The sequence below is a fragment of the Sciurus vulgaris genome (assembly GCF_902686455.1).
Source record: "Sciurus vulgaris genome assembly, chromosome: 3".
In the NCBI taxonomy this organism is placed as follows: Eukaryota; Metazoa; Chordata; class Mammalia; order Rodentia; family Sciuridae; genus Sciurus; species Sciurus vulgaris.
In genome coordinates this window covers 13,045,577-13,068,768 of record NC_136463.1, presented here as the reverse complement: position 1 = coordinate 13,068,768, position 23,192 = coordinate 13,045,577, and the positions used below count along the sequence as shown (strand labels likewise).

The 23,192-nt window shown below is 48.0% G+C and overlaps 2 protein-coding genes across 3 annotated transcripts in view; one reads left to right on the top strand and one right to left on the bottom strand.

Annotated features, from left to right (window-relative positions):
* Window positions 1-23,192, bottom strand: part of PRKCA (protein kinase C alpha) — a 399,537-nt gene that overhangs the window by 288,695 nt on the left and 87,650 nt on the right. The window lies entirely within an intron of this gene.
* LOC306656443 (uncharacterized protein) lies at window positions 1,794-22,000 on the top strand. The gene is made up of 3 exons (XM_079131630.1): window positions 1,794-4,816; window positions 14,608-14,766; window positions 15,896-22,000. The coding sequence occupies exons 1-3, from the start codon at window positions 4,628-4,630 to the stop codon at window positions 15,962-15,964; spliced, it is 417 nt and encodes a 138-aa protein (XP_078987756.1). The 5' UTR covers window positions 1,794-4,627; the 3' UTR covers window positions 15,965-22,000.

Sequence of the window (23,192 nt, the reverse complement as noted above, 5' to 3'; positions counted from 1 at the left end):
TTGCCATGTAGGCACCGGCCCCTCCTTTGCCTGGGATGGAGCTCGGTCTCTTGTTTTCCTGCAACTCCTGGGAATCCACAAGAGAGGGGACTCTACCACAGGGAGCTCCCATTGACAGGAACCAGAGACAGAGAAGTGGACCCTGTTCAGAAACCCCACCCTGGACCAATGTCCCAGACACGACCCAAAGAAGTGACATCCAGGTGGCCAATTCGGAGGTGGATGCATGTTTCTACGAACTCCGGTGCCCGTGTATGATGAAAAGCAAAGGTTCCCTTAGGTCAGTGTGTGTGTGTGTATGTGCACGCGCGTGTGTTCCGGGTAGTGTGGAAAGATGCAGTTCAAAGTCTACAGAAACTGAGTGGGATTTTCTAAACTGCTAAAAAAAGAAGCAAGTAGGGAAAGAAATTGCTCTTACAGGCTTTATTGTCTCCCCCAGGTGCAAACAGGGGCTGCAGAGGTGGGAGTACCTCTCCACAAATAATTCACAGCCCCAGCTGCTAAAATTAAGCTCCTCTACAGAGAGGTGGCAAGGGAAGTCCTCCCCTGGTTCACGGCTGCTCGTGTCTCCAGGTGCAGCCACGGAGATACAGCCTTACACCCCAGGAAAGGAGTGGGGGTGCCGCAGGCCAGAGGAGGTGGCTCTCAGCTCTCAGGCCTCACCACCGGGCAGCCAAGCTCCAAATCCCCCAGGGGATCACCTGACAGTGGGCCTGAGGGAATCCACTTTAGACCACCCCTGAGAAATACAAGGTGGCTTCCAGGGAAACTGCCACCTGAGCCACCAGGCCTCTGGACTCCAGAACACTGAAGGGCAAAAGCACCTGAGGCTGAGGCTGGCTGAGAGTGGGGCAAGCCCGCTTCTCTCTGTGTGAAGCCCCCGGCCAAGCTGGGTTCTAGCACTGGTACCTGGAGGGTCATGTACTCGCTCACAGCATCCTGCAAGGTTTTATGCTTACCACCCGCCTTTGGCGGACTGGGAGAGAGAGAAAAGGCTGAACAGCTTGCTAAGGGAAGGCCAGGGAGAAGCACAGCACAGCTTCCTAAGCCAGCTCCTCCGGTCGGTCGGAGGACTGTGCTTTCCCATTTTGCTGCTTCTGGGGGCCAGTCTGTCCTCGGGTGAGGCAGCCTCCCCAGCAGCTCCTCCCGGGTTCCTCTCCGGCCTCATTCCTGTTTCTGGCAAGGACCGAGCATGCTTTCTGCTTTGGCTGTGGGTGGTCAGGAATTTAATATTAGCTAAACCTCTCCCCCTGCCCCGCCTGCTCCCCACTCCATTCTTTATTCCTCTCATTCAACGGACCACACATGTCCCGACACTAGCACCATTGAGCAGGGAGTCAGTTACCGGGGCTGCTGCCTGTCTGTGGGGGGCTGGAAGGCAGGCTTTGTGCACACTCTCCCCGACACGTGGCCATCTGTCACTCACCATAACTGAGACATTGGACTCGGGGCCGAAGGAAAGCGTATAACCCGTTTAGTGAGTTATTTATTGAGCCAAGTTCCTTCTTCCACAAACTCTCATGGGAATCCTCCACAGCCAGAGCAAACAAGCCTTCTGTTTAATACGCAATGACATCCAAGAAGTCTAACTTTATTTTTTTTCGCTTCCTGTTCCAGAGCTAGAGTTCTTTCTAGGCGTAGCAAATGCCAACATCCCCGTTATGGTTTTCCCCCTCATCACTTCTCATTCATTCTTTTCCAGCCTCCTGGGAATGCAGCTGGTGAGGGGCTGGCCTCTTTACCGCCATAAAGTTGAGCAGACCAGCCCGGGAACAATTCAGCAAGGGCAGCCCGGAATCAGAAAATCTTGACTCTACACCCTCATTGATTGTTTGCAGCAATGCACTGAGCATCAGCTATTTGTCCATAAAATGAAGTTTCTAACAATCAGATGGAATTCTATGAGTTCTAACCAGGTACTGGTGTGAGCTGGTCCCCAGAGACCACAGGGCTACTGACAGAGTTGCTCGTGTGTTCACGTGAACAATGGCCAAGTTTATGTTTCCCAAAACATGAGAATCCTTGTTGACTCCTAAGCAAACAAGGATCCAGGAACTGCCTGTGGTCACCCAATTCTGGCAGTCGTCCCAAAAGAGAAATGTAAGTGTAGGCACGTGCGTGAGAGAGCAAGCAAAAGTAGATACTGAAAACAAATATCTGATCAACATTTACTGAGTGCTTCTAGGTGCTGAGCGCAGAGGTTCAAGGATAAATAAGGAACGAGATGGTCTCTGAGCCTACAGAGTTCGTAGTCTCATGAGAGAGGCAGTAAGGACTAATTAGAAAGCAAAATATGAAAATGGGCGGGTAACATGACAGCAGAGAGGGGCCTGAAATGGCCTGGGATCCAAGGAAAAGTCTTCAAGGAAAATCAGGGTTCCTGCTGGAAGCTAAAGGGAAGAGGAGGAGTTACCCAGGGGAGCAGCAGAAGAGCTTCCCAGGTGACCTGGGGTGCCAGCTCTGGTAGTGGTGGTGGGGAGGGGGCTAGCACAGGAAGGAAGGGATGGTGCAAGGCACGTTCGTGGCACCAGGGGAATAACAAGTGACGAGAAGTGGCCAGGACTGAAAACCATCACCCGGAGATTAAGCTGCTGGCATCTACAATGGTCTAAACCCACACAGGCCCTAGTTTGCAGAAGGACTAAGGAGCAGAGGAACATCCTCTCCTGGGTAAGAATGTGTTGAGAACAGACAACGGAAAAACCAGCTTAGTGCGGAAAACTGCCCAGGCACCATTGCTGGGTCTCCCTGGGAAGGCGGCTCACAGAGGCAGACTCCGACTTCCAAAGGAAACATGTCCGAGTCCCAGTGTGACCACGAAACCACCTGTACAGGAGAAGAACCTGCAGAGAGCCCCAGGGAACCACGGGAAAATAACAGACGTCTTCATAAACGTCAGCCAACAGACCGGGCTGCGGTTCGCCAGTGAAGGGGAAGCAGGTTCTGCCCTCAGGGACCAGCATCCCCTCCTGGAGGGACAGGCAAGCCTGCTTGAACTGTGAAGATGGGGCCCCCAGTCCTCCAGGTGCCGCTGTCTTGGGTTGGACAAGATGGCACCACAGTGTCACCCCACCCTCCGTGGTCGCTCTCCAGTTCTTGCGGCCCACCCTTGGTTCCTGGCTTCACCATCCAAGCCTTGAATAAAGACCCCTTGACCACAGCCCCACCCAAGTGAGATGCATTATCAGTGCCTCAGGCTCTGCCTGTCACTCAAGGCCATTAGGACTCCAAATATCAGGGTATCTGTTGAACACCCATCGCCCTGCCAACCTCTAAATTTTGCAAAGGCAGGGGTCCTTTCTTATTTTCAGTCTCCAACAGGAGCTTAGTAAATACTTGTCGATTTCCTGACTTACCTAATTACTTAAAAGTAACCAAGTTAATAAAATATAAAGAAAAAAATTAAAACTGGCTGTAAGTTACAGACACCAACCCTTTGCAGTACAGAGTGGATCAGGAGTCCCTTTCTTCCTGTAGCTCTGGGGGAAAAACCTCTGAGAACCACAGAGCCTGGATAAATTTGTAGCTCTTTTTATTCAATGACTTGAGCTGATCAGTGTAGTCAAAAATTCTTAGAAGTCAATGACGTTTACCTGGAATTTTAAGACTTGCTGTTTCTAGTATTTTGTAGGGAGAAAAAAATTAAAGACTTTCAGTAAGCACTCCTCTCAATATATCTTGGGAGGAAAGAAAAACCAAGAGCCTTACTTAGAACAAGTACAGAGTACGTCCAGCTAGGTTCCTTTCAGGCATGATTTATCAGATGCGTCCACAGAAGGCTAACCCAGGGCATGAGGCCGAAGGACACACACGCAGAGCCTGTTATTTTACTTTTTCAAACCTGGCAATGCTGCCTCTGCTGTTTCAGCTCAGATGAATGAAAGGTTCTCTTGTCAAGCGGGGGAAAGTGCTGCTTCTCGCCAAAGAGAACATCAGCAGCTTGCTGTGCATGCTGTGGTCAGCCACGCCCTTTGGCGAGAAGCAGGTAAGCAGAGACCCCGGCCTCCCTTTTCCAACTGTGGCTTCCACAAACCTCAAACATGAAGGATCTTCAAAGCACAGGGACCATGAGGGGCCCTATAGGAACTTCTCAGTCACCCAGGAGAGATGGCGCTGGGGCCACACAGCACTTGGCCAACCCACGTGTTGCAGGTCAGGAGCGACATTTGCACCTGTGAAGCGTGGGAGCTGCAGGTTGGTGGGAGGGTTGGAGGAAATCAAGTCAGACACAGGCCTGAAACTCTCCGCAAGGTGCCTCAGGCGCTGAGGTCCCTAAGAACGCCAGGCCCTGGGCCGGTATTCCAGCCACACGTATTGTGACAACCGAGGGGGTGCCTTAGTCTCTGCTCTCGCCTTACTCTCTTCTTTGTGGTCTGCTTTAAATGAAGTAGCTGGTTTTAAAAGAACGGCTTCCCAGGGAAGCTCAAAGTTGACCCTGCGAAGTTCTCCAGATGATTCACTCCCTCTCTAACCTGCTCCCTTTCTGGTGCTTCATGGCCTAGAAAGAAGCCAGCTGCAAGTTCACAGGCAGACTCCTGGTCTCTCACACCACTGGCTCACTTCCCAAGAACTCGGGTCCAGGCATCGTTCGCTGGAAATACTGGAGCTACCAGTGGCTGCCGACACGATGGGCATGAATCTGCCCTTTCACCTACGGAGCTGTTGTGCTGATGGAGAAACCGAAGGAACAAAATGCCTCAGGACTATCGCTGCCAAGGACAGGATCCCGAGGTCACCAGTCTCCAATCCCGCGGACCCTTCTCAGCCTCGGTCGCACAGACCAAGAGCAGGGAGCAGCGAAGCCCCCCCAGAACGGGTACCCCTCCGTTCTCCTGCTGCCCCGATCCTGTTTAGGACACCGTCCCCTGTCCTCTTGGAGGGTTTCCACTCTCCCCACCTGCACAATCCCAGGGTGCAGCTGTAAAATCACATGTCCAAATAGGAAGAGAAGCTGTTAAGAGATATTTTTAGACATGAATCAGTTCTTAGAAAGAACCATCAGATGAAGGACATTCAGAAAACTAGGCAGAAATGAGGAGGGAGTTCACCTGCTTGAGTCTGGAAATATCCGGCGGGCTCATGTGACTAATCTCCTACCCGAGGCCAGGGCTTGGGAGAAACCCAACAACCTCAGACAACTAACTTCCCACTTGCTTCTGAGATTCACAGCATTGGGCCCCAGTTACTCTGGAGTTCCCCATTCCTGAGTTGAGTTTCCTGGGTGTTGCGGGGAAGTGCTGAGCAAGCAAGTCCCCTAACCCCGGGCTCTGTTCCAACAGACACTGTATCTGTCAGTGGGAAAAAGAAAACCCTCTGTAAACTGCTTGCCAAGTTACACTTCTACAGTCATGGCCTCTTTAAAATAGAAAACTTTGCAAAACTCCTGAGTTAACTCCCCTACTGCCCCATGCTTAGAAGCATCATCAATAGGAAACATCATTTGCCCAAAGGAAAAAACTGCAAGTTCCTTGAGGTTCAAAGCATCGACACTCATACAAGTCACAGATTCTTTATTCCAAAGAGAAAAATCTGTTTCCCAGCTACCCTGGATCCCTCCATGACTGCACTCCACCTCTCCACCTCCCCGACTTTGGCTCAATGGGCCCTTTTTACCTGCCCAGGTGGAACATCCTCTTCTGTGTTCTTTTTTCTGCCAGTTCCCTCCCTGGATTTCACATTTATCTCAGATTAGCATTGCTAGGTTTTTGGTCCTCTTCTGGTTGCTTCTCGCACATGTTCGAAACTCCCAACTCTCTCAGGGGAAGTGGGTGGCTTTGTTGATTCTGCTGCCTCCTCAGAACACCACCTCATGCTTCTCCTGTGCTCAGAGGTGGCAGCAGAGTCAAAGTGTCCCTTAAACTCTGGCTTCTAAACCGTCCCCCGACCAAACTGTTCCGCATTTTCCAACAGCATCTTGGCCTAATCAGCGCTACATTTTTCACCCTGGGTGTTCACTCAGCTCTCAATGGATCTGATTTGGATGACATCTTTTAAAAATCCTTCTTCCTTGGTTTCCATGACAACAGAGTCTCCCGGTCTGCCTTCTAATTCTCCAGTTATTCCTTGTCTATGGCCTTCTTGGATTCCTCATTATATCCTCCCACCAATCCACAGAGGTATTCCCCAAGGCACGGTGCTCAGCTTCATCTGCGCTGACCCGCCATCCGTCAACCTCCACAATCATCCCACTGGGAAGATTCTTTATGCTCGGGCCTTCCTCCTCTGAATCTCCGTGACTGATTCCCAGACCCAGCCTTCCCATCCTCAGCCCCGTATCTGATGCCACACCCACGCGTCTGATTTGCAAGATGGTGAATACTCATGATGACAAAAAGCACTGGCATGTCTTGAGGACGTGCACATGCCGGGCGCTCTTCCTGGATTTTTACTTGGGTCCTTTCGTTTCTTCTTGTAACCACCTCGTGAGGTAGGCACTATTATCTTCTTTACTGTGCAAGCGAGGAATCTAAGATGCGAGAGGTGAAGGTGGCCCGGGTTATACAGCCAATAGTGGGTATGAACCCAGGAGTCTGGGGTCCACACTCCTGCCCAGGGATGTGCAGTGCCCCATCTTAGAGGACTTGCCCCCCTAAATCATCCACCCCAGCTTCCACACGCTCTTCATTCAGTATCCATGTCCCCCAACCCACTGGTCTCAAGCACTGGACACTCGAAATTATTTTTCTTCCCTCTTTTTTTACTGTTCGATTATTGAAGAAATCCTGACAATGTTTCTGCAAAATGTCTGAGGATGTGACTGACTCCTCACTCCTGCTTCCCATGGCCAGCCGCAGTGTCCACCTGCCCTGATACAGCAGCGACTTGTCCCTTCTTGCTGGAAAATCACAGCACGTGATTGTCACAGATCCACTCGAGGAACATGATGGTCCCCTCTCACTGCGTTGACAAACCTGTGGTTCTCGCCACCTGAGCTGGCCCCTCCTACCCCAACGGCCCCACAGGGTTCCACAGAGCGTGGATCCTTCATGGTGGTCACGTCAGACATGCACCTTCAGCGCTGGTAACAGCGGGCTGGCAGGGCCTCACCTCGTGCCGTGCTATCTGGAAAGCTCTCTTGATGTTTTTTCTTAAGACTCCACTTAAAATCACCACCCCCACAAAGCCTTGCATGCTTGCTCCTGAGAACTACTCCTTGGGCTTCGTGTTTAATGCGTATTGTTTTAAATCCATTCGCATTTCTTTCTTCTCGTGCTTTACATATCCCCAATATTTTTTCTCTTTCCACATCTTTATTGGTGCATCATAGTTGTACATAATGACGGGATTTGCTGTTGTGTATCTGTACATGTGCACAATATAACAACACAGTTGGGCCCAATCCCTCTGCAGCATCCCCCCCCCCCCCCCCCCCGCCACCGCCTCACCTCCGGTCCCTTTGCTCTACTAACCTCCCTTTGATTGTCATGAGATCCCCTCTCACCTCCACCACTTTCCTTTCCCTATTTCCTCTCTAGCTTCCACATGTAAGAGAAAACATGCGTCCCTTGATCTTCTGAGTTTGGCTTATTTTGCCTAACATAATGGTCTCTAGTCCCAACCATTTTCCTGCTAATGCCAAGATTTCACTCTTCTTTATGGCTGGATGAAACTCCATTGTGTATACATACCCCACATTGTCTTGATCCATTCATCCACTGATGGACACCTGGGCTGGTTCCACAGCCTGGCTATTGTGAGTTGTGCTGCTGTCAACAAGACACAGCCCCAATATCCCATAACATCTCTCCCCACCGAGGTTGCAGACGGCTCTTCTTATATACTCCTCCACCTCTCCAGCCCTTCCTCCCTCCCAGAGTCCAGTCCAGTGACAGGTTAACAGTCTATTTACCAGCAGGACAGAGCTGCCTGTCCTGGGTGTCCCCTGTGGTTCTCCGCTTATGGGTACAACCAGTAGTGACTGGGAACACAGCCCACACGCACCATCACACCAGTGACAAGATGCCACTGCAAAGAACTTTATGGTTACAACATTTTGAACTTTCTGTTTACCAACATAAACTGCACTCTCAAAGGAACTCAGAGTAAGGAGAAATCCCAGTCTATTCTAGGAAGTCCATCTACAAGGGATGGTCCTGCGGCCTCAGGTGGGTCTAAATGAGAGAGGGACAGGACTAGAGGAGAATGAACCTGAAAGCCACCTCCCCAGGTGGCACATCGGCCTGGAATCCTGGACACAGGACTAGCTCCTATTCACTCTTGTGCACAGTCAAACTTCCATTTCGTTCTAAATTCAAGTGAACCCCTCAGTAAAGCATGGCATTCGAATTTACTTATTTAATTCACATATGTTTGAAGCTTATCCATGAGCACACAAATTGCAAAATGCAAATAAGTTTGAAAATCATCATTTGAGAGATGAGAATAACATAGCCGTCCAAGTAAAATCTCCATGGTGGTGGTACTTTTGCTAACATTAGCTGAAGGTTACTGTGTTCCAGGAAGGCCCTCAGCACTTGACTTTATTTTCACTGTGTTAACCCTCACAATAACTCTGTGAGGGAGGTCAAGTGTGGAGGAATTAAGGTCACAATTTTAACCAAGGCACAGAGAAGTTGCACAACCTGCCAGGGCCACACAGCTAGCAAGCTGTAGAGCCAAGATTTCAACATGAATGATCTGGCTCCTAAACCATATTCAGGGAGCAAAGCAGCTATGAATCTGGCCCTCTGCTTTCAGAGCAAAATGGAAGGCCACCAAAATGCTGGAGCCGATTACACTAATGGGGAGTTTCGCTGAAACAACTCCAGCAGCGGCAGCTGGAGAGAGTGGAGAGCCCTCCTGCTTCAGCAGGGGACAGAACGTATAAGGTCAGGTCAGTGCCCTGCCCACCTCGAGCGGGTCAGCATCTGAAGCCATTGACTTCATCTCTCTCGGCACTGTGAGGCCCAGGATGACTCTAGCAACGAGGGGCTGGCTTCCATCCACACTCCCATCCCACCCCTTGGTGGAGGGGACTGACAGCTATGCCTGGGGCAGGAAGTCAGGGTAACACAGCATGGAAATGGCACAGCATGGAAATGGCACAGCAAGGAAATGGCACAGCAAGGAAATGGTACAGCATGGAAATGGTACAGCATGGAAATGGTAGGAAATGGCACAGCATGGAAATGGTAGGAAATGGTACAGCAAGGAAATGGTACAGCATGGAAATGGTAGGAAATGGCACAGCATGGAAATGGTAGGAAATGGTACAGCAAGGAAATGGTACAGCATGGAAATGGTACAGCATGGAAATGGTAGGAAATGGTACAGCATGGAAATGGTACAGCATGGAAGTGGCACAGCATGGAAATTGTAGGAAATGGCACAGCATGGAAATGGTAGGAAATGGTACAGCATGGAAGTGGCACAGCATGGAAATGGCAGAGCTGAGGAGTAGCTCCAGGGTCAGCTCTCACTCCGTCTCCACTGCGCCCGAGCCCCAGACTCACCTGTGTGCCCCCAGGCTCCAGCCACAAACGCAGAGGCCTGGGCCAGAACACTGCCTAGCAGCGAGGGGGACTGGGTGTCCGCAGGGAAGTGCTGTGAGAGTCAGGTGCCCCGGCCTCACTGTAGGACGCTCCCAGTCAGAAGATGATCTGGAAGCACACCCCAGTGAGCCTCCGGGCTAGCCGGACTGGAACTCAAGATCCACCCCTGCTCCTTTCAAAATGAGCCAAGAAGCACCCTCCCTTGGCATTTCAGAGAAAGGAGACCAGATGAGAAGTGGGAGAAGCTCGAAGTCACTCGGCAGCGAGAGAGGACGTGTGGACTCAGCTATAAGAAACTTCAGGGGAAGTAATTTTGTCACACGGTGCCTTCAGGGCCAGGGCGGAGGGAGGTTCTGGGGTTTCCTCCAGGGCACATGTCCCTGGGATGCATACAGTGATGCTTATACACTGCCTCCTGAGAGCACCCTGCTGTTGGAACATTAATCTGTAGAGTGCTCCTTGTTAGGGAGGAAGGGAGGAAGGGAGGAAGGGAGGAAGGGAGGAAGGAAGGAAGGAAGGAAGGAAGGAAGGAAGGAAGGAAGGAAGGAAGGGGAGGAGGGAGGGAGGGAGGGAGGGAGGGAGGGAGGGAGGGAGGGAGGGAAGAAAGGGGAAGGATGATACATCCAAATTAGCAGGCAGAAATTCTTAACTCTGGCCTGCAACCTCCTTGTTCTCTCGAGCGCCTCCTTCTCCCAGTTAATTCCCATGAATGGAGTCTTGCGCTGGACACTTTACTTTCAGGATCTTCCACCTTGCAAGCTGCCTGGCTTGTCATGCTGCCTTCTCACCTCTAGAAAAGCCTGCACAAGGCAGAAGGGAAAGGCAGGAGGTGGAGGGCTGCCTCGGCACGCAGGATCCTGCGGACTTGGAAGGACACAGAATCTGACCTCCTTGGTGGTACCGGCAGCCTTGCTTTATTCAATCCACAGGCACTGACTGCATACCTTCTACACGCAAAGCGCTGAAAAGACACAGGTAGGGAGGCCCAGGCGTCAGCATCCAGATGCTGGAGGTCTAGAGAAGCTACAAGGACTAGTTTCTCTTGCTGCCCAAATGCAGGAGCAAAAAAAAAAAAAAATAGTGACAGGATCTCAGTAAGACTTCATTTTTTTTCAAACATTTAATGCAAATGAAAATCTCGGACCCCCCTCTAGGATCCCCTCCTGAAGCTCTGCCTGAGAAAACACCAAAAAGTGTGTGTATGTGTGTGTAGCATGCTTAGAAGGGGGAAAACCAAAATTGTTCTGTAGTCATGGTGACATGAAACCCCCAGTTTAACTGACAGATGACAGCTCAGAACCAGAACACAGTACACAGCTTCGGCGCCCCGTGTTTCTGTCGGCAGACCAGTCAACAACTTGTTCACCTGGTGACCTTGTCAACACCCCTTGCTCCCAGGTCCCAAAGCCAGACCAACCCTGACCTTGTGCTTTCCAAAATGCTACCCAGGATCAGCTCCCAGCTTTGCTCAGAGAAACTGTCTACCAAGCTGAGCGCTGTCCCTCACCTATTTGAGTAATAAATTCTCCTTATTGAACAGGAAACCGTGACAACGTCCTCACCTGCCTATGAGGGCGCATTTCAACCTGAAGATGTGAAGAGGGAGTGTGCTTTGGAAATGCTGAGTCCAAAAGAGAAACCAATGAGGATGTGGGGGAAACTGTCACTGGTTTTCCATAGGACAGATCCTGTGGATCCCCAGTGCAGATCTGGCCTCGTTGTAGACTGAATTTGAATACACTTAACTAGTGGTTTTCAACACTCACTCAGGATTGAAAGCCGCAAACGATAAGGGGAGGGGGAGGAAGCTGGCAACCAGGGGGACAGGAGGACTCTAAAAGCCCAGCTTCAAAGTCAACCAGCTCAGGAATCACCTCCATCAACTCTCAGCTTCAGAAGGAACTAGAGTGTAATCCAATGGAGGGGAGGCAGGTCTGATCTGTGCCATGATTGACACGGTAGAGTGACAGCTGCCCGGAGAAGAGTTTCCTCTGCAGGCCTCAGGAGGGCTGGCACGAGACTGGTGCAACAGTTCTGATGGGGTCACTTTTATTCTGACTTGCGTGGATCAGTACGCACAGGAGGCAAGGCCTTGCGCACGGTTTCCCACAGGCGATGGAAAAGAGGAGGGCACCTTTCCTAAAAATCTTGTCCATTTCATCAAGGAAAATGTGAAAATATCTGAACTAGCAAAGAAAAGAGCAGGGGAAGAAAGCAACAAAATGAATTCACTTCCATGGCTATTGTCCAACACAGCTGCACTGGGCTCATTTACATTGCTATTAAGTGGCCCTAATAAATATGAATATTGCACCACATAAAACACAGTAAAGGCCCATGTTTGAAATATTTAAAAGTATCTAAAACAATAGGCCCAGTGGCCCAAGGAGCAATGGTGACTTCAAATACATTGTTATTCTTCCCTCCCATCAGAAGGACAGCAAATTAGTGGACAATTATGATTAGAAGCAAAGCATTCTGGAAGCTGGTCATTAGTGGTACACAAACAGGAATAAATTTTCCAGTGTGAACAATAAGGGCCGGCTGTGATTTTATTACAAACCTGAGGCCCAAATCATGCTTCTAGAAGCAGCTTCACTCTAAGAAGCAAATTAGCCTTCCCCTTCTCCTCAGGCCCTGTGATTTCCCTGGAAAGCCCTCTGCCAGGCAGCAGGCAGGACTTTTCCTCTCTGCATGGAAGGTAAAGCATTAGTGAACAGCATTGAAGCAATCAGCAGTCATCAAGCTACGGCGCTGAGAGCCTCGGCCTGAAATAGCAACCTGCAACTCCATGCTCCATCCCTCAGCCAATCCTGTGCCCCCAGAGTCTCCCGAAGCCCACCCTCGCTGCTCACCTACACGGTCAAAGGCCACAGCATAATGGCGGAGAGGTGGATTTTAAAATCATTTCTAAAAATTCTCTATGCCATGAATGAACAGCAAGCTCTACTTGCAAGCAGACCCAGAAGCCTTCAGGGGCTCAGCGTGCCACAGGGCCGACCCCCCAAAGGACCTGCAGACCCCTCCTGCCCAATGTTCATGCTCCGACACCCAGAGAGGTGCAATTCCTTAAAGGCAGCAGAAATGGGGCAGGTGCTTCAGTTGGCCTCCTCTGAGCCCAAGCAGAGCTTCCAACTACACCTGAAGATGCTGGCTTTCCCAAAGCCATGGCCCTGGCACGTGAGGCATGGCAGGGTCTCCAGGGGGGCTGAAGTGCTAGGACCAGCACCTCGTTCAGCCCAATAGGTGGTGTTACCCACAAGCCAAGGGGCTCAAGGGAACTGAAATGGGAAAGGCACAGAATGCTTCTCTCCACATGCATCCACCCAAAGCCTAGAAAGAACCCTTGATAGTCAAAGGGGGTAATAGCTGGCCAACTCCCAGCAGAGCAGGGTTGAGCTCTTCAGAGGGCATTCAGATAAAAAGAGGGATCACCCAGTCAGGCATGGTGGCACATATCTATAACCCCAGCAACTCAGGAGGCTGAGGCAGGAGGAGCACAGGTTCAAGGCCAGCCTCAGCAACATAGCAAGACCATGTCTTAAAACAAAAATAGAAAGGACTGGGGATGTAGCTCAGTGGTAGAGCTACAGTGTACTACTGGGTATGTTTGTACCCTGTACAAAAAAAAAAAAAGAAAGAAAGAAAGAAAAGAAAAGAAGGGATCCTCCAACCACCCAACATGTAGATATGCGTATCTATGGTTTGATCTTTTTACTAAAGAGTGTGTAACTCAGAGATCCTTGAAGAATGCAGAGAAAAGCAACATCCTATCACAAAAAAACAGAGATGCAGGCCATGAGCATCAGTATATACTTCTATCCACAGATGCTGTAAGAACAAAGGTTTTACTTTAGAAAAGGATCTGGTGGGTGGGTTGTCTTTTGGTGGTACTGGGGATCCACCCAAGCACCCAAGCAACCCAAGTCCTTGCACATACCAGGCAAGCACTCTCTGGCCCAAGAAAAAGATCTTAAAGCAATCAGAACTACATCCCCAGTCCAAGCAATCAGATGCACCCCTTGACACCCCTAGAAGAGCTCTTTCCCGTCATCATCATTACTTTTGCTAGCCAGTGCACACTCTGTGGAAGACAGACTCCTCTAAACACTTGCCTAAATTTTCCAGAGAGACACAGGCAGGGGTGGGGACAGGGGAGATCACATGCCACTGGGGAAGACAACAGGTGGTAATAGCTTCTCTCCATAAAAACAGTCAGCAGTTAGATCTCAGGTAAGGAAGTTAATCTCAGTTTCCTCATCTGTAGAACAGACTGGATTCAAGCATCATTTAAATCTCTTCCCAACTCTGACACCGTGCAAAGCGCACATGACCTTGGCTTACGACCAATTGATTTTCAAGTGATAAACACAAATTGAATCCAGAAAAGTGGAAAATCCTTATTTCCTTGAGTTGTAATAACCTATACTGAAATTCTGCTTCTGGAAACGAATTTCATATGTTAAACGTATTAAACCAAAGAATAGTAAAGTTAAGTTGTAATTTTTCATTGTGGAGGCTGTTTCTGTTACAGGGCACTAGACAGGCAACTTAAGAACACACAAGTTCTGTAAAATTTGAGTAAAACACATTTATGTAACATATATTTATGAAGCACCTACTGTATACCTCAAACTATGCAGATGTTAGCAGAATAAAATCAGACCTAGTCCCTACTCTCAAGGAATTTGGATCTGGTAGAAAAGCCAGAAAAAGGATCACACAAAGAAATCTCCCATAGATTTATCTCAGACTGAACTACTAACTCCATGTGCAGTTCTGAAAGTCTTCAGGAGGCCTATAGTTAAAAAGTCTACCTTTTTTTCTTCAAAGATCCTTTACTCCCTATTTTACCAAAATTAGATACCTGTTGTTAGTAGAAGTCTTCACCTCCAAAATTTTCAACTTAACTTTTCTGTAATACCTTTCATCTATTTTGAAATGTCTTGTGGAACTTTCCCTGAATCCTGGTCTGATACCAACCATTTTTGCCCCCAAACAAAGTGATCAAATAAATCATCTTTGGCTCAAGCCGTCTTCCTTTGACATTTCATCTCAACGGTTCCTTAGTATGTCAAAGACAGCTCAATGCTTTTGCTCAAATCGCTTCATGCAGAGGCCTACGGATTTGCCTTCTCTGACCCCACAGCCCTGCCAGCCTGTCCATCTATCAAGTTCACACAGCATGGCTGTGTCCCCAGCTCACAGCCGCATCAGTCTCAGAGGGGAATCTGCTGAAGCCAATGTCATGAGCCAGCCATTCCTCCTAAACCAGGTGAGGGAACTTATTAACGATAAGAAAGATCATCCAAGTAAGGGGTCACCAGCACACAGTAATATTGTGAGGGCCTCACGTGTACCTTAACTCTTTGCCCAGTACCTACATCAACAGAGCTCAGGAGCAGGACTCACCAATTACAGTGGCATGTAATTTTGCTTAACTTTGTCATGGCTTAAGATGATTAAACATTAACTTCCATATCTGTGGCCATCAAAATGCATCCTACATTCACAGCTGAAGTGTCTGGATCATTTCTTTTAAATTATGACTATGTACTGATCCACCCTCTGGCTTTTCCTTTCTATCATTCCCTCTTTTTAAGTACCTGCCATTTGGCTCCCGTTGATCACCGTGTGAAAGGACAACCAATCTGTACTTTCTCAGATCAGTTGTTCTTAGAAACTCCTTCTTACTTCTTTCTGAGATAACGCAGCTAAGTCCCAAATGCACATCTCCAGTCCTGATTTACCCACTAAGCCCTCGTCTACACAACCATGTCCACTTGTTACGTAGAAAATGAGATCAGCATCTTTTTATCAGAGGTTTTGATTGCAAATAAATAGAAAACCGAGCTCAAAATGGTTTAAACCAGAGGTCACCAAAAACTTCCTGTGAAGCACTAGATAGTAACTACGTTAGGTTTCCTGAACCATATAGTCTCGAGATTTTCAATTCTACCACTGCAATGCAAAAAACCAGCCACAGACAATATGGAAACAAATGGGCACTGCCAAGTGCCAGAAAAACAGGTCAACTCATGTAATATGCACATGAGAGTATGCCACAGTGAAACTTGCCACTCTGCACGATGAATATGTACCAATAAAAAAGTCTTTATAAAAAACAGGTGGCTGGTGGCCCGTGGGGCAGAGTTTGCCAGTCCCTGGCTTAAACAATGATTATTTACCTTAACAGAGGCCTGAGGCTGGAAACTCCCAGGTTGGCTGATTCAGTCACTGAACCATGTACTAAGGTCCTGTTTTCCTCTGCCTTCTGCTTTGCCATCTGATAAAGCAAGGTTTCCTCTTGGTCACAAGATAGCTGCCTCAACTCCAAGAGATGTATGCACACCCACAGCATCCAGTAGACACAGAAATGACTTCTAACTTGTGTTCCCTTTCAGGGTAAAGAAACCCTTACCTCGTCGGGCGGGATGGCGAACGCCTGTAATCCCAGCAGCTCAGGAGGCTGAAGCAGGAGGATTCCAAGTTCGAAGCCCACCTCAGCAAGTGAGTGAGGCCCTAAACAACTTAGTGAGGCTCTGTCTCAAAATAAAAAATAAAAAGGGCTGGGGGGTGGCTCCATGGTTAAACACCCCTGGGTTCAACTACAGTACCAAAAACAAATAAGAAACCTTCAGCGGAAGGTAACTCGCTGTCAGGAGCCACATGCCCACCCTGGCATGGTACTCCCATGCCTGTCTCAAATCTTGTGATTTGCCCAAGTCACATTTACCCTTAGCCACTGGCTACTGCATAATGATTTGGTCACATGGGTGACCATCCTCTTCAGCCACAGAGCCAAGGTCCCAACAGGCACTTCACAGGATCACCACGAGGACAAAATACGCGTAGCACCGTGCCTAGCACATGACGGTTTTCTTCTCCTCCCTCAACTACTCCACGGATCCTTTCAGACCATTCCTGAGCTTGAGGAAGCTTCTCCGTGGGGGACCCTGGGTTCCATCCCCAAGTACCTCAGAAACGCAAAGCCCATTCCCGTCCCCACAAATCAATACTGTTTACATTCAGGTTACCCTACCCCAGGTACCTGCAGAACCAATTCTCAGGTACCTGAGAGTTTTCGAAAACTACATGCAAAGATATGCTCGTTGGAATCACTGGGTTTAAAGAATAGTACAAAACTTTCTTTAGAAAAGAAAGCTCCTTCTAATCACTTTCCACCCAGCACTGTTTCAGTTCAGAATTAGATAAAAAGTCCTCAGACACATCATTGTTCATCTCTTCCTAGAAGGTGTTGCGATTATACCTTCCACTGTGATTTTTCATGACAACTAACAGGGTACAATCCCTGACAGCCAATGACCACGGAAATAAAAGGCCTCAAATGATAGGGTGACGTGGGGTTGACAAATCTCCTCCCAGGGTTTGACAGCAAATGGCAATACTCAAATCCCAGCACCTGGAGGGCCTGGCGTGGGTGGGCGGGCCAGGGAAACAAAAGGCTCTCAGGGAAGGAGAGGAAGGGCCCCTTCCCCCCAGGGGGCCTTGTGTGCCATGCTGTGTGGGACCCCAGACAGGGCGGAGCAGCGTCCTACAGGGAAGTGACCGGCCTGCAGCGCGTACTGGTTCTGAGGACTCTGAGCACACTAAGTCTGATTCTGGATTTTGAGCCTGTGACATTATCTCTGGGCAGCAGGACCAAGGCCCATTTCCCCAATGCTCACACATATACACTGCATTTTACTGGACTCTTCCACACGGAAGTAGCACAGAAACTAATCACTGCGTTCTGAATGCTGTCGACAAAGACGCTAAGACAGACTCTACGATTCTTGTGTCTACTGATTTTCTAGATTTGGAAGACTTCTCCCATCCCTAATTTATAACAAGTTTTTTTGTTGTTATTTTTGTTTTTGTTTTTAAATATGTGAATCTTTACAAGGATGGGCGTTTGTGTTACCCAAACACTGAGGAAAATCATGCTTGGACACAGAACATTTGCTGTCCCTTGTCTCAGGAAAGATGCTGGAGTGTGCGGTGCATGCTGACAACCAGCCCTTGACTGAGGAGGGACGTGAAGTCTCCCTGAGACCTGCGAGCAGGAAGGAGGATGCTCCTGCTCCACCAGGGCCTCCCCACAGGGAGCACAGTCCCCCACCTTGGCTAAGGCAGCATTATCATAATGCTACAGAGTGCCAAAGAGAACCGTCTACATAAACAGGGTTTTTATGCTCTTGAAAAACCTGAACGCAAGCACTTGATTCTATTAGCTTAAGTACACTGCAGCGCGTAAAGGATTCGCAGCAGAACGGAGCAGCATGCTGCCGTTGCAAAAACTGGCATCGCCAGCCCTTCAAAGATTGAATTCTTAAACACATCCAGATCCAGGGAAGGGTTCCCAGAGTAATTAGAGCAGCCCGGGTAAGATTCTAGAACCCTAAGTGTGCTTTAAATATTTTCTACTGCAGAATATGACTGTTTCTCAACTGGGGACAGACCATAATTATCACTGCAGATTACCTGGGAAGAAACCCGGTATGCATTAGAAACCTTGATAACAATGGACCTTAAGTACATGCAGTGACCAGGGCTGGCGGGTGACTTCCCTGAGGAGACTTTTCTTGTCAGGTGAACAATTTCCATATGCAAATGATGCTTCCCAAGAAATCTGTCTGGGCCATGCCATTCCATGTTATTAATTGTGTTGGTAAACCCCCTTGTTCCTAAAGATTGAATCCAACCTCCCAGAATTATCAAAATTTCAAATTTGGAAATTCCAAATAATCAAATAGGATTTCCAAATTTGGAATCGTAAGAATAAGCAGGGCTACTTACCAAGTATTTGCAACAGACAGGAATCCGGGCAAAAAAGAAAACACTAGCTTCATAACTCCAGAGACAAAATCCTCTCTGCTCTCTCATTAGACGTTATTGGGGTATCATGAGTAAAGTAAGATTCCACCATAAACTTGAGACTTATGCCAACAGCTCAGAGTTCCAACAGCCCCGTGCCTCTGCGCTAACACTAACTAGGTGAGGTGAGCACGCTGGCCACCTGTGTTTGCTGAATAAATGAACTTAACATTGCCATAAATAATCCAACCATACAGTGTTATGGCACATAGAAGTCACTTGATACAGAATCTCTTACATGCTGCATTGTGTGGTGATATTATGAAGAGAGGACTGGATTATGAAGTTAGTCCTGTTGGCTATCTTTAGTGTGAGATTCTCTACTTTAGGATTACTGTTTAGAGCCCCAAAGCTACAAAAACCATCACCACCTTTCTGGCCATTTAAAATATTTTGAAACTAATATGCCTTTATAGCATCCCCTTAACTTCCACTCATACACACACACACACACACACACTCATATACATGCATTAATGTCCATCCATCCAACATTCAACCAATACTTCCCGAGAGCTTTCTCTGCTCTATATGCCACCTATATAGTTTTATGAATAAAACAGACAAAATCCCTGCCTTGTGGGCTTTAGAATTCCTGACACATCAAATATGTATACACTGAGCTGTTCTCTGCACTCTTGAAACACAAAGAGACCTACTTCAGCAGTCTCAGAACTGCAGGTTCACAATGAAAAGGTGAAATGGGTATTGTAGGTTGACCTCTGTCCTCCGAGAAATTCCTCTGTTGCAGTCCTAACCCCCAGTACCTGAGAATGTGACCTCATTCAAAGACGGGGCCTTTAAAGAGGTAATTCAATTAAATGAGGTCACTAAGAAGGGCCCTAATCCTATGTGACTGGTGTCCTTATAAGAGGAGATTAGGACACAGATATGCTGTGGAGACACAGTGGGAGGACAGCCACCTTGATCTCAGACTTCCAGCCTCCAGAATTGTGAGAAAATAAACTTCCCAGTCTCTCACGTCACCCAGGCACAGTAGGTAAAGGAGAACAGTAGAGAAAAAGGAGTTTTAGGAACACCTTGCCTTATAATGCTGAGAAACACTTGGTCACAGCCAAGTTTCAACATATTTATACAAACTGACAAGGGAGGTAAGTGGCCACAGGGGAAAGGGGCTGCCCTTCTCTGCAGACAGGAACACCTGACCTTGGCTCCAAGGCAGTGCGCCTTCCTGCTGTCAGAGGAGCCTGTGCACACCTGTGACAAACTCCCCCAGGAGCCCAAGCCTCTCTTTATTTACGTTCTCCACTCTCCAAATTACTCAACCAAAAACCTTTCTGTTTCACTTCTCCTACCTCCTGAGTAAAAGCATAAAGTTTGCAATGCGGACCGAGAGTGAGGTAGTGGTCAAATCAGCCCTTTCGGGTCCTGTATGAAAATTCATCATGTAACGTTTGAACCATGTCCCCAGATGGTCATCCGCCAATTTAGAATCGAAGATTTCCATTTCCCATGACAGCTGTGAAAATAATGCATTATCAATAACCTTGTAAAAATTACTATTCTTCCATTTCTCAGAGTGAATTTTTCCCTGGTTAGGGTATTTTTAAACTCCAGAAAGAAGAATGCAGGATACGATGACATCTCTGAGTTCTAGAACTTTCAAGCCAAAAGAGATCATTTGAGTACTTTCCTGGTCTGGATTATGACTTCACAATGACAAAACCTTTGTCAAAAAATAAATAAGTCAAGAGGGCTGAGGTTGTGGCTCAGTGACAGAGTACTCACCTAGTGTGTATGAGGCACTGGGTTCAATCCTCAGCATCTTGTAAAAATAAATAAGTGAAATAAGCCAATCCCCCAAGACTAAGAGCCATTGTTTTCTCTGATACGTGGATGCTAATTCACAATGCAGGGGAGAGGGGCTAGGGAAGAACAGAGTTACTTTAGATTAGGTAGAGGTGAGTAGAGGGAAGGGAGAGGATATGGGGATGAGAAGGATAGCAGAATGAATTGGACATTATTACCCTATGTACATGTTTAACTGTATGACCGGTGGGATTCCCCATCATGTATAGCCAGGAAAATCAGAAATTATACTCCATTATAAATGATGTATCAAAGTGCATTCTACTGTCATGTATAACTAATTAAAACAAATTTTTAAAAAATTTTAAGTTACACGTGTATCAAAACCTAAGACAACCACAAGTATACATTGTTTCTACTCATCCATTAAAGATTAATTAAGTAAAAAAATGAAGGTATTGTGTCCATCTACAACTAAAACATGTATTTAAAAATAAGTAAGTCAAAAGTACTCTAGATGTCTTCTCTTCCTTCATTCTAACTAGCCCTTACTCACTCCCCTCAAAGCTTAAAGTTTCACACTCCTTAAGAACATGTCCCCAGGTGGAGGGACTCTCTACCCCTTCAACAAATGTTTACTATGTGTCTCTGTATTTCAGTGGTGCTGAGTACAGGTGTCATTAAACTAATGAAGGAATAAACAGGTGGATCTGGCCTTGAAGGCTTCCTGGTCACCTCCTAGGATTTTGACTTCAGTCTTCAAGACTTTAATAATCCAGGTTCATTTGTAAGTAGGTAATTTTCTCTCTGAGCTTTTAGAACTCCTTAGCTCAGAGGCATCTGCTGGCCAGCCTCATCTTCTCCAACAAGTCACCTGCTTTCCTCTCTCCTGCCCTTCCTTCTGGAGAGGACACCGCTTTATCACCAGTGAAATGCAAGTAACTCAAAGGTGTGCCCTGAGCGCTCTGTACTCTCCACAACAAGGACCACATTCAAATGTGGCTAATTTAGGGAACAGAAAATGTGCAGTGCATCAGGCTGCTGTGCAGGTTAACATGCCTCGTATTTGTAGTGTGGGAGTTATAGTAGATGTAAGCATTTAGTGGTTAGGGGAAAAAAAATCCCGAGGACTGAGACATGAAGAACAGTCCCAGTTTCAATCTAGGCCTCCCCCCTCCCCAAAGAGACAGCAATATTTAAATTTTAATTTAACAGAGGAGTATATATTTCTAGTAGGATAAATCATATTTTTCACCTCCTCTACCTGAGAGGCAGTCAAGCAATAGACCAAAAATTGTGCCTGAGTAATGGGTAATTGGTAGCTGACACTTTGGAGTGACATTGGAGGCAGAAAGTCAGTCCCTATTTACCTTGAGTGGTGTGCAATTAAGGAATGAGGCAACAGGAGCTCTCTGCAAGTTCATTTCACCAGCACTTGCTGGACTTGAAACCCGAGCCCAGAGAAATTACAGAGAAAGATCCCAAGTGGGAAGCAATCCTTGCCACCCAGAAAAGGGTGGGCCACAGAGGGGATGCAAGGCTGCAAGGGCCACCAGGTGCAGTGACCCACGCCTGCAATTCCCACTACTTGGGAGGCTGAGGAGGAGGACTGCAAGTTCAAGGCCAGCCTGGGCAACTTAATAAGACCCTATCTGAAAAATAAAAAGGGCTGGGATGCAGGTCAGTGGTACAGCAATCTGTGGATTCAATCCCTAGTACTAAGTTAAAAAAGCAAGACTGGAACAGCCAAAGATGACAATCCAGGCAGGGATAGGGTCCTCTGCTGTACTGCTGGGCTGAAATTCTCCCTCTGGTCAGACTTCATGGAACTGGGGCAGCAACTGTATTGTACTTAAGTTTAATGATACAGTCAACTCAAACTACACAATAGACTTAATGATTTTTGATTTATTTATTGCGTTTTTTTTTTTTTTTTAACGCGGGGGCTGGGGGTGTGTGGGCAGAGTCTGGGTTCCAGAACTCTTCTGAATACTGTGACCTGTGGACAGGAAGAATTCCAGACAAACCACGGTGAAGTTTCTGGCACCCAGATCACTAAGTCCACACAAAGGGCACCGTGCTTCCAGAATCTGAGGAAGCAGGAGGGTGGGTCCACAGACTCAAGCCAGCCTGCCAGGGATCACCTCCCAGTGCCGCCTTCTCCAGGAACCAGAAATGTTCCAGTTTTTTGCTTGTGTCCTCGTCTGTAAATTGGGGCTATCAACAGAGCCCACTCAAGACTGCTGGGTGAAGTGAATGAAATGCCTAGCATGTGATAAGCATTCATCAGTCATTTTTTATAATCCTGGCTGGTCCTTGAAAATGTTCAAACACAGCTGGACAGGCCACCCTGGTCAGTTGTGCAAGACCAGCCACCAAGCTCTTCACATCAGCCCACAGTGGCCAGCCAAGAATCACTGTTCCCCACTGCCCCAACCACCTTTGTCTCCCCTGCCAGTCCTTCCTTGCCCATCCCAGTCTTCCACGAAATATGGGGGTGGGGGTGGGGGTGGTGCTCCAAGACCATTCTGCTCCAGCTTTCCCCCACCTCTCCCAGGGGCCTGCTCTCAGCTAATCAGGAATAGGGTTGCCCATCCTGCAGGAGTCTGGGATCCTCTGGCCAGTGTGGTGGTCACCTGCAGCATCTCATCTGTTGTCTACCTCAAAAAGAGCAGGTGACAATGCTGTAGGCCTTTCCAGGATGGAAGACACTGGAACCATTTAAAGATGACTGTGGGGCTGGGGATGTAGCTCAGTTGGTAGAGTGCTTCCTGTCAAGCACAAGGCCCTGAGTTCAATCCCCAGCACCACAGAAAGAAAACGATCAAAGATGACTGTGGAGATCCACAGCCACAGGGAGGCTCATGAGTTATCCATTTAGCCCACGTGCACAGAGTTCCCGCGGTGTGCCCAGTACGCATCCAGGTCTCCCAAACAGCCACTGATTAACTGGTCTGTGACTTACAGCAACCAGGCAAAGTTCCTGACACCAATGGACCCCAGGGCATTTAGAGTTGGGGGGTGGGGTGGGGCCGAAAATTTAAAATAGGTTTC

Bases quoted from the DNA above. Each gene is read 5' to 3' on its own strand.
- LOC306656443 (XM_079131630.1), top strand. From the start codon at position 4,628: ATGGGCATGAATCTGCCCTTTCACCTACGGAGCTGTTGTGCTGATGGA. The intron at 4,817-14,607 runs GTACCCCTCCGT...CGCTTCATGCAG, and splicing joins GCGAAGCCCCCCCAGAACGG to AGGCCTACGGATTTGCCTTC. The intron at 14,767-15,895 runs GTGAGGGAACTT...GTTCCCTTTCAG, and splicing joins AGCCATTCCTCCTAAACCAG to GGTAAAGAAACCCTTACCTC.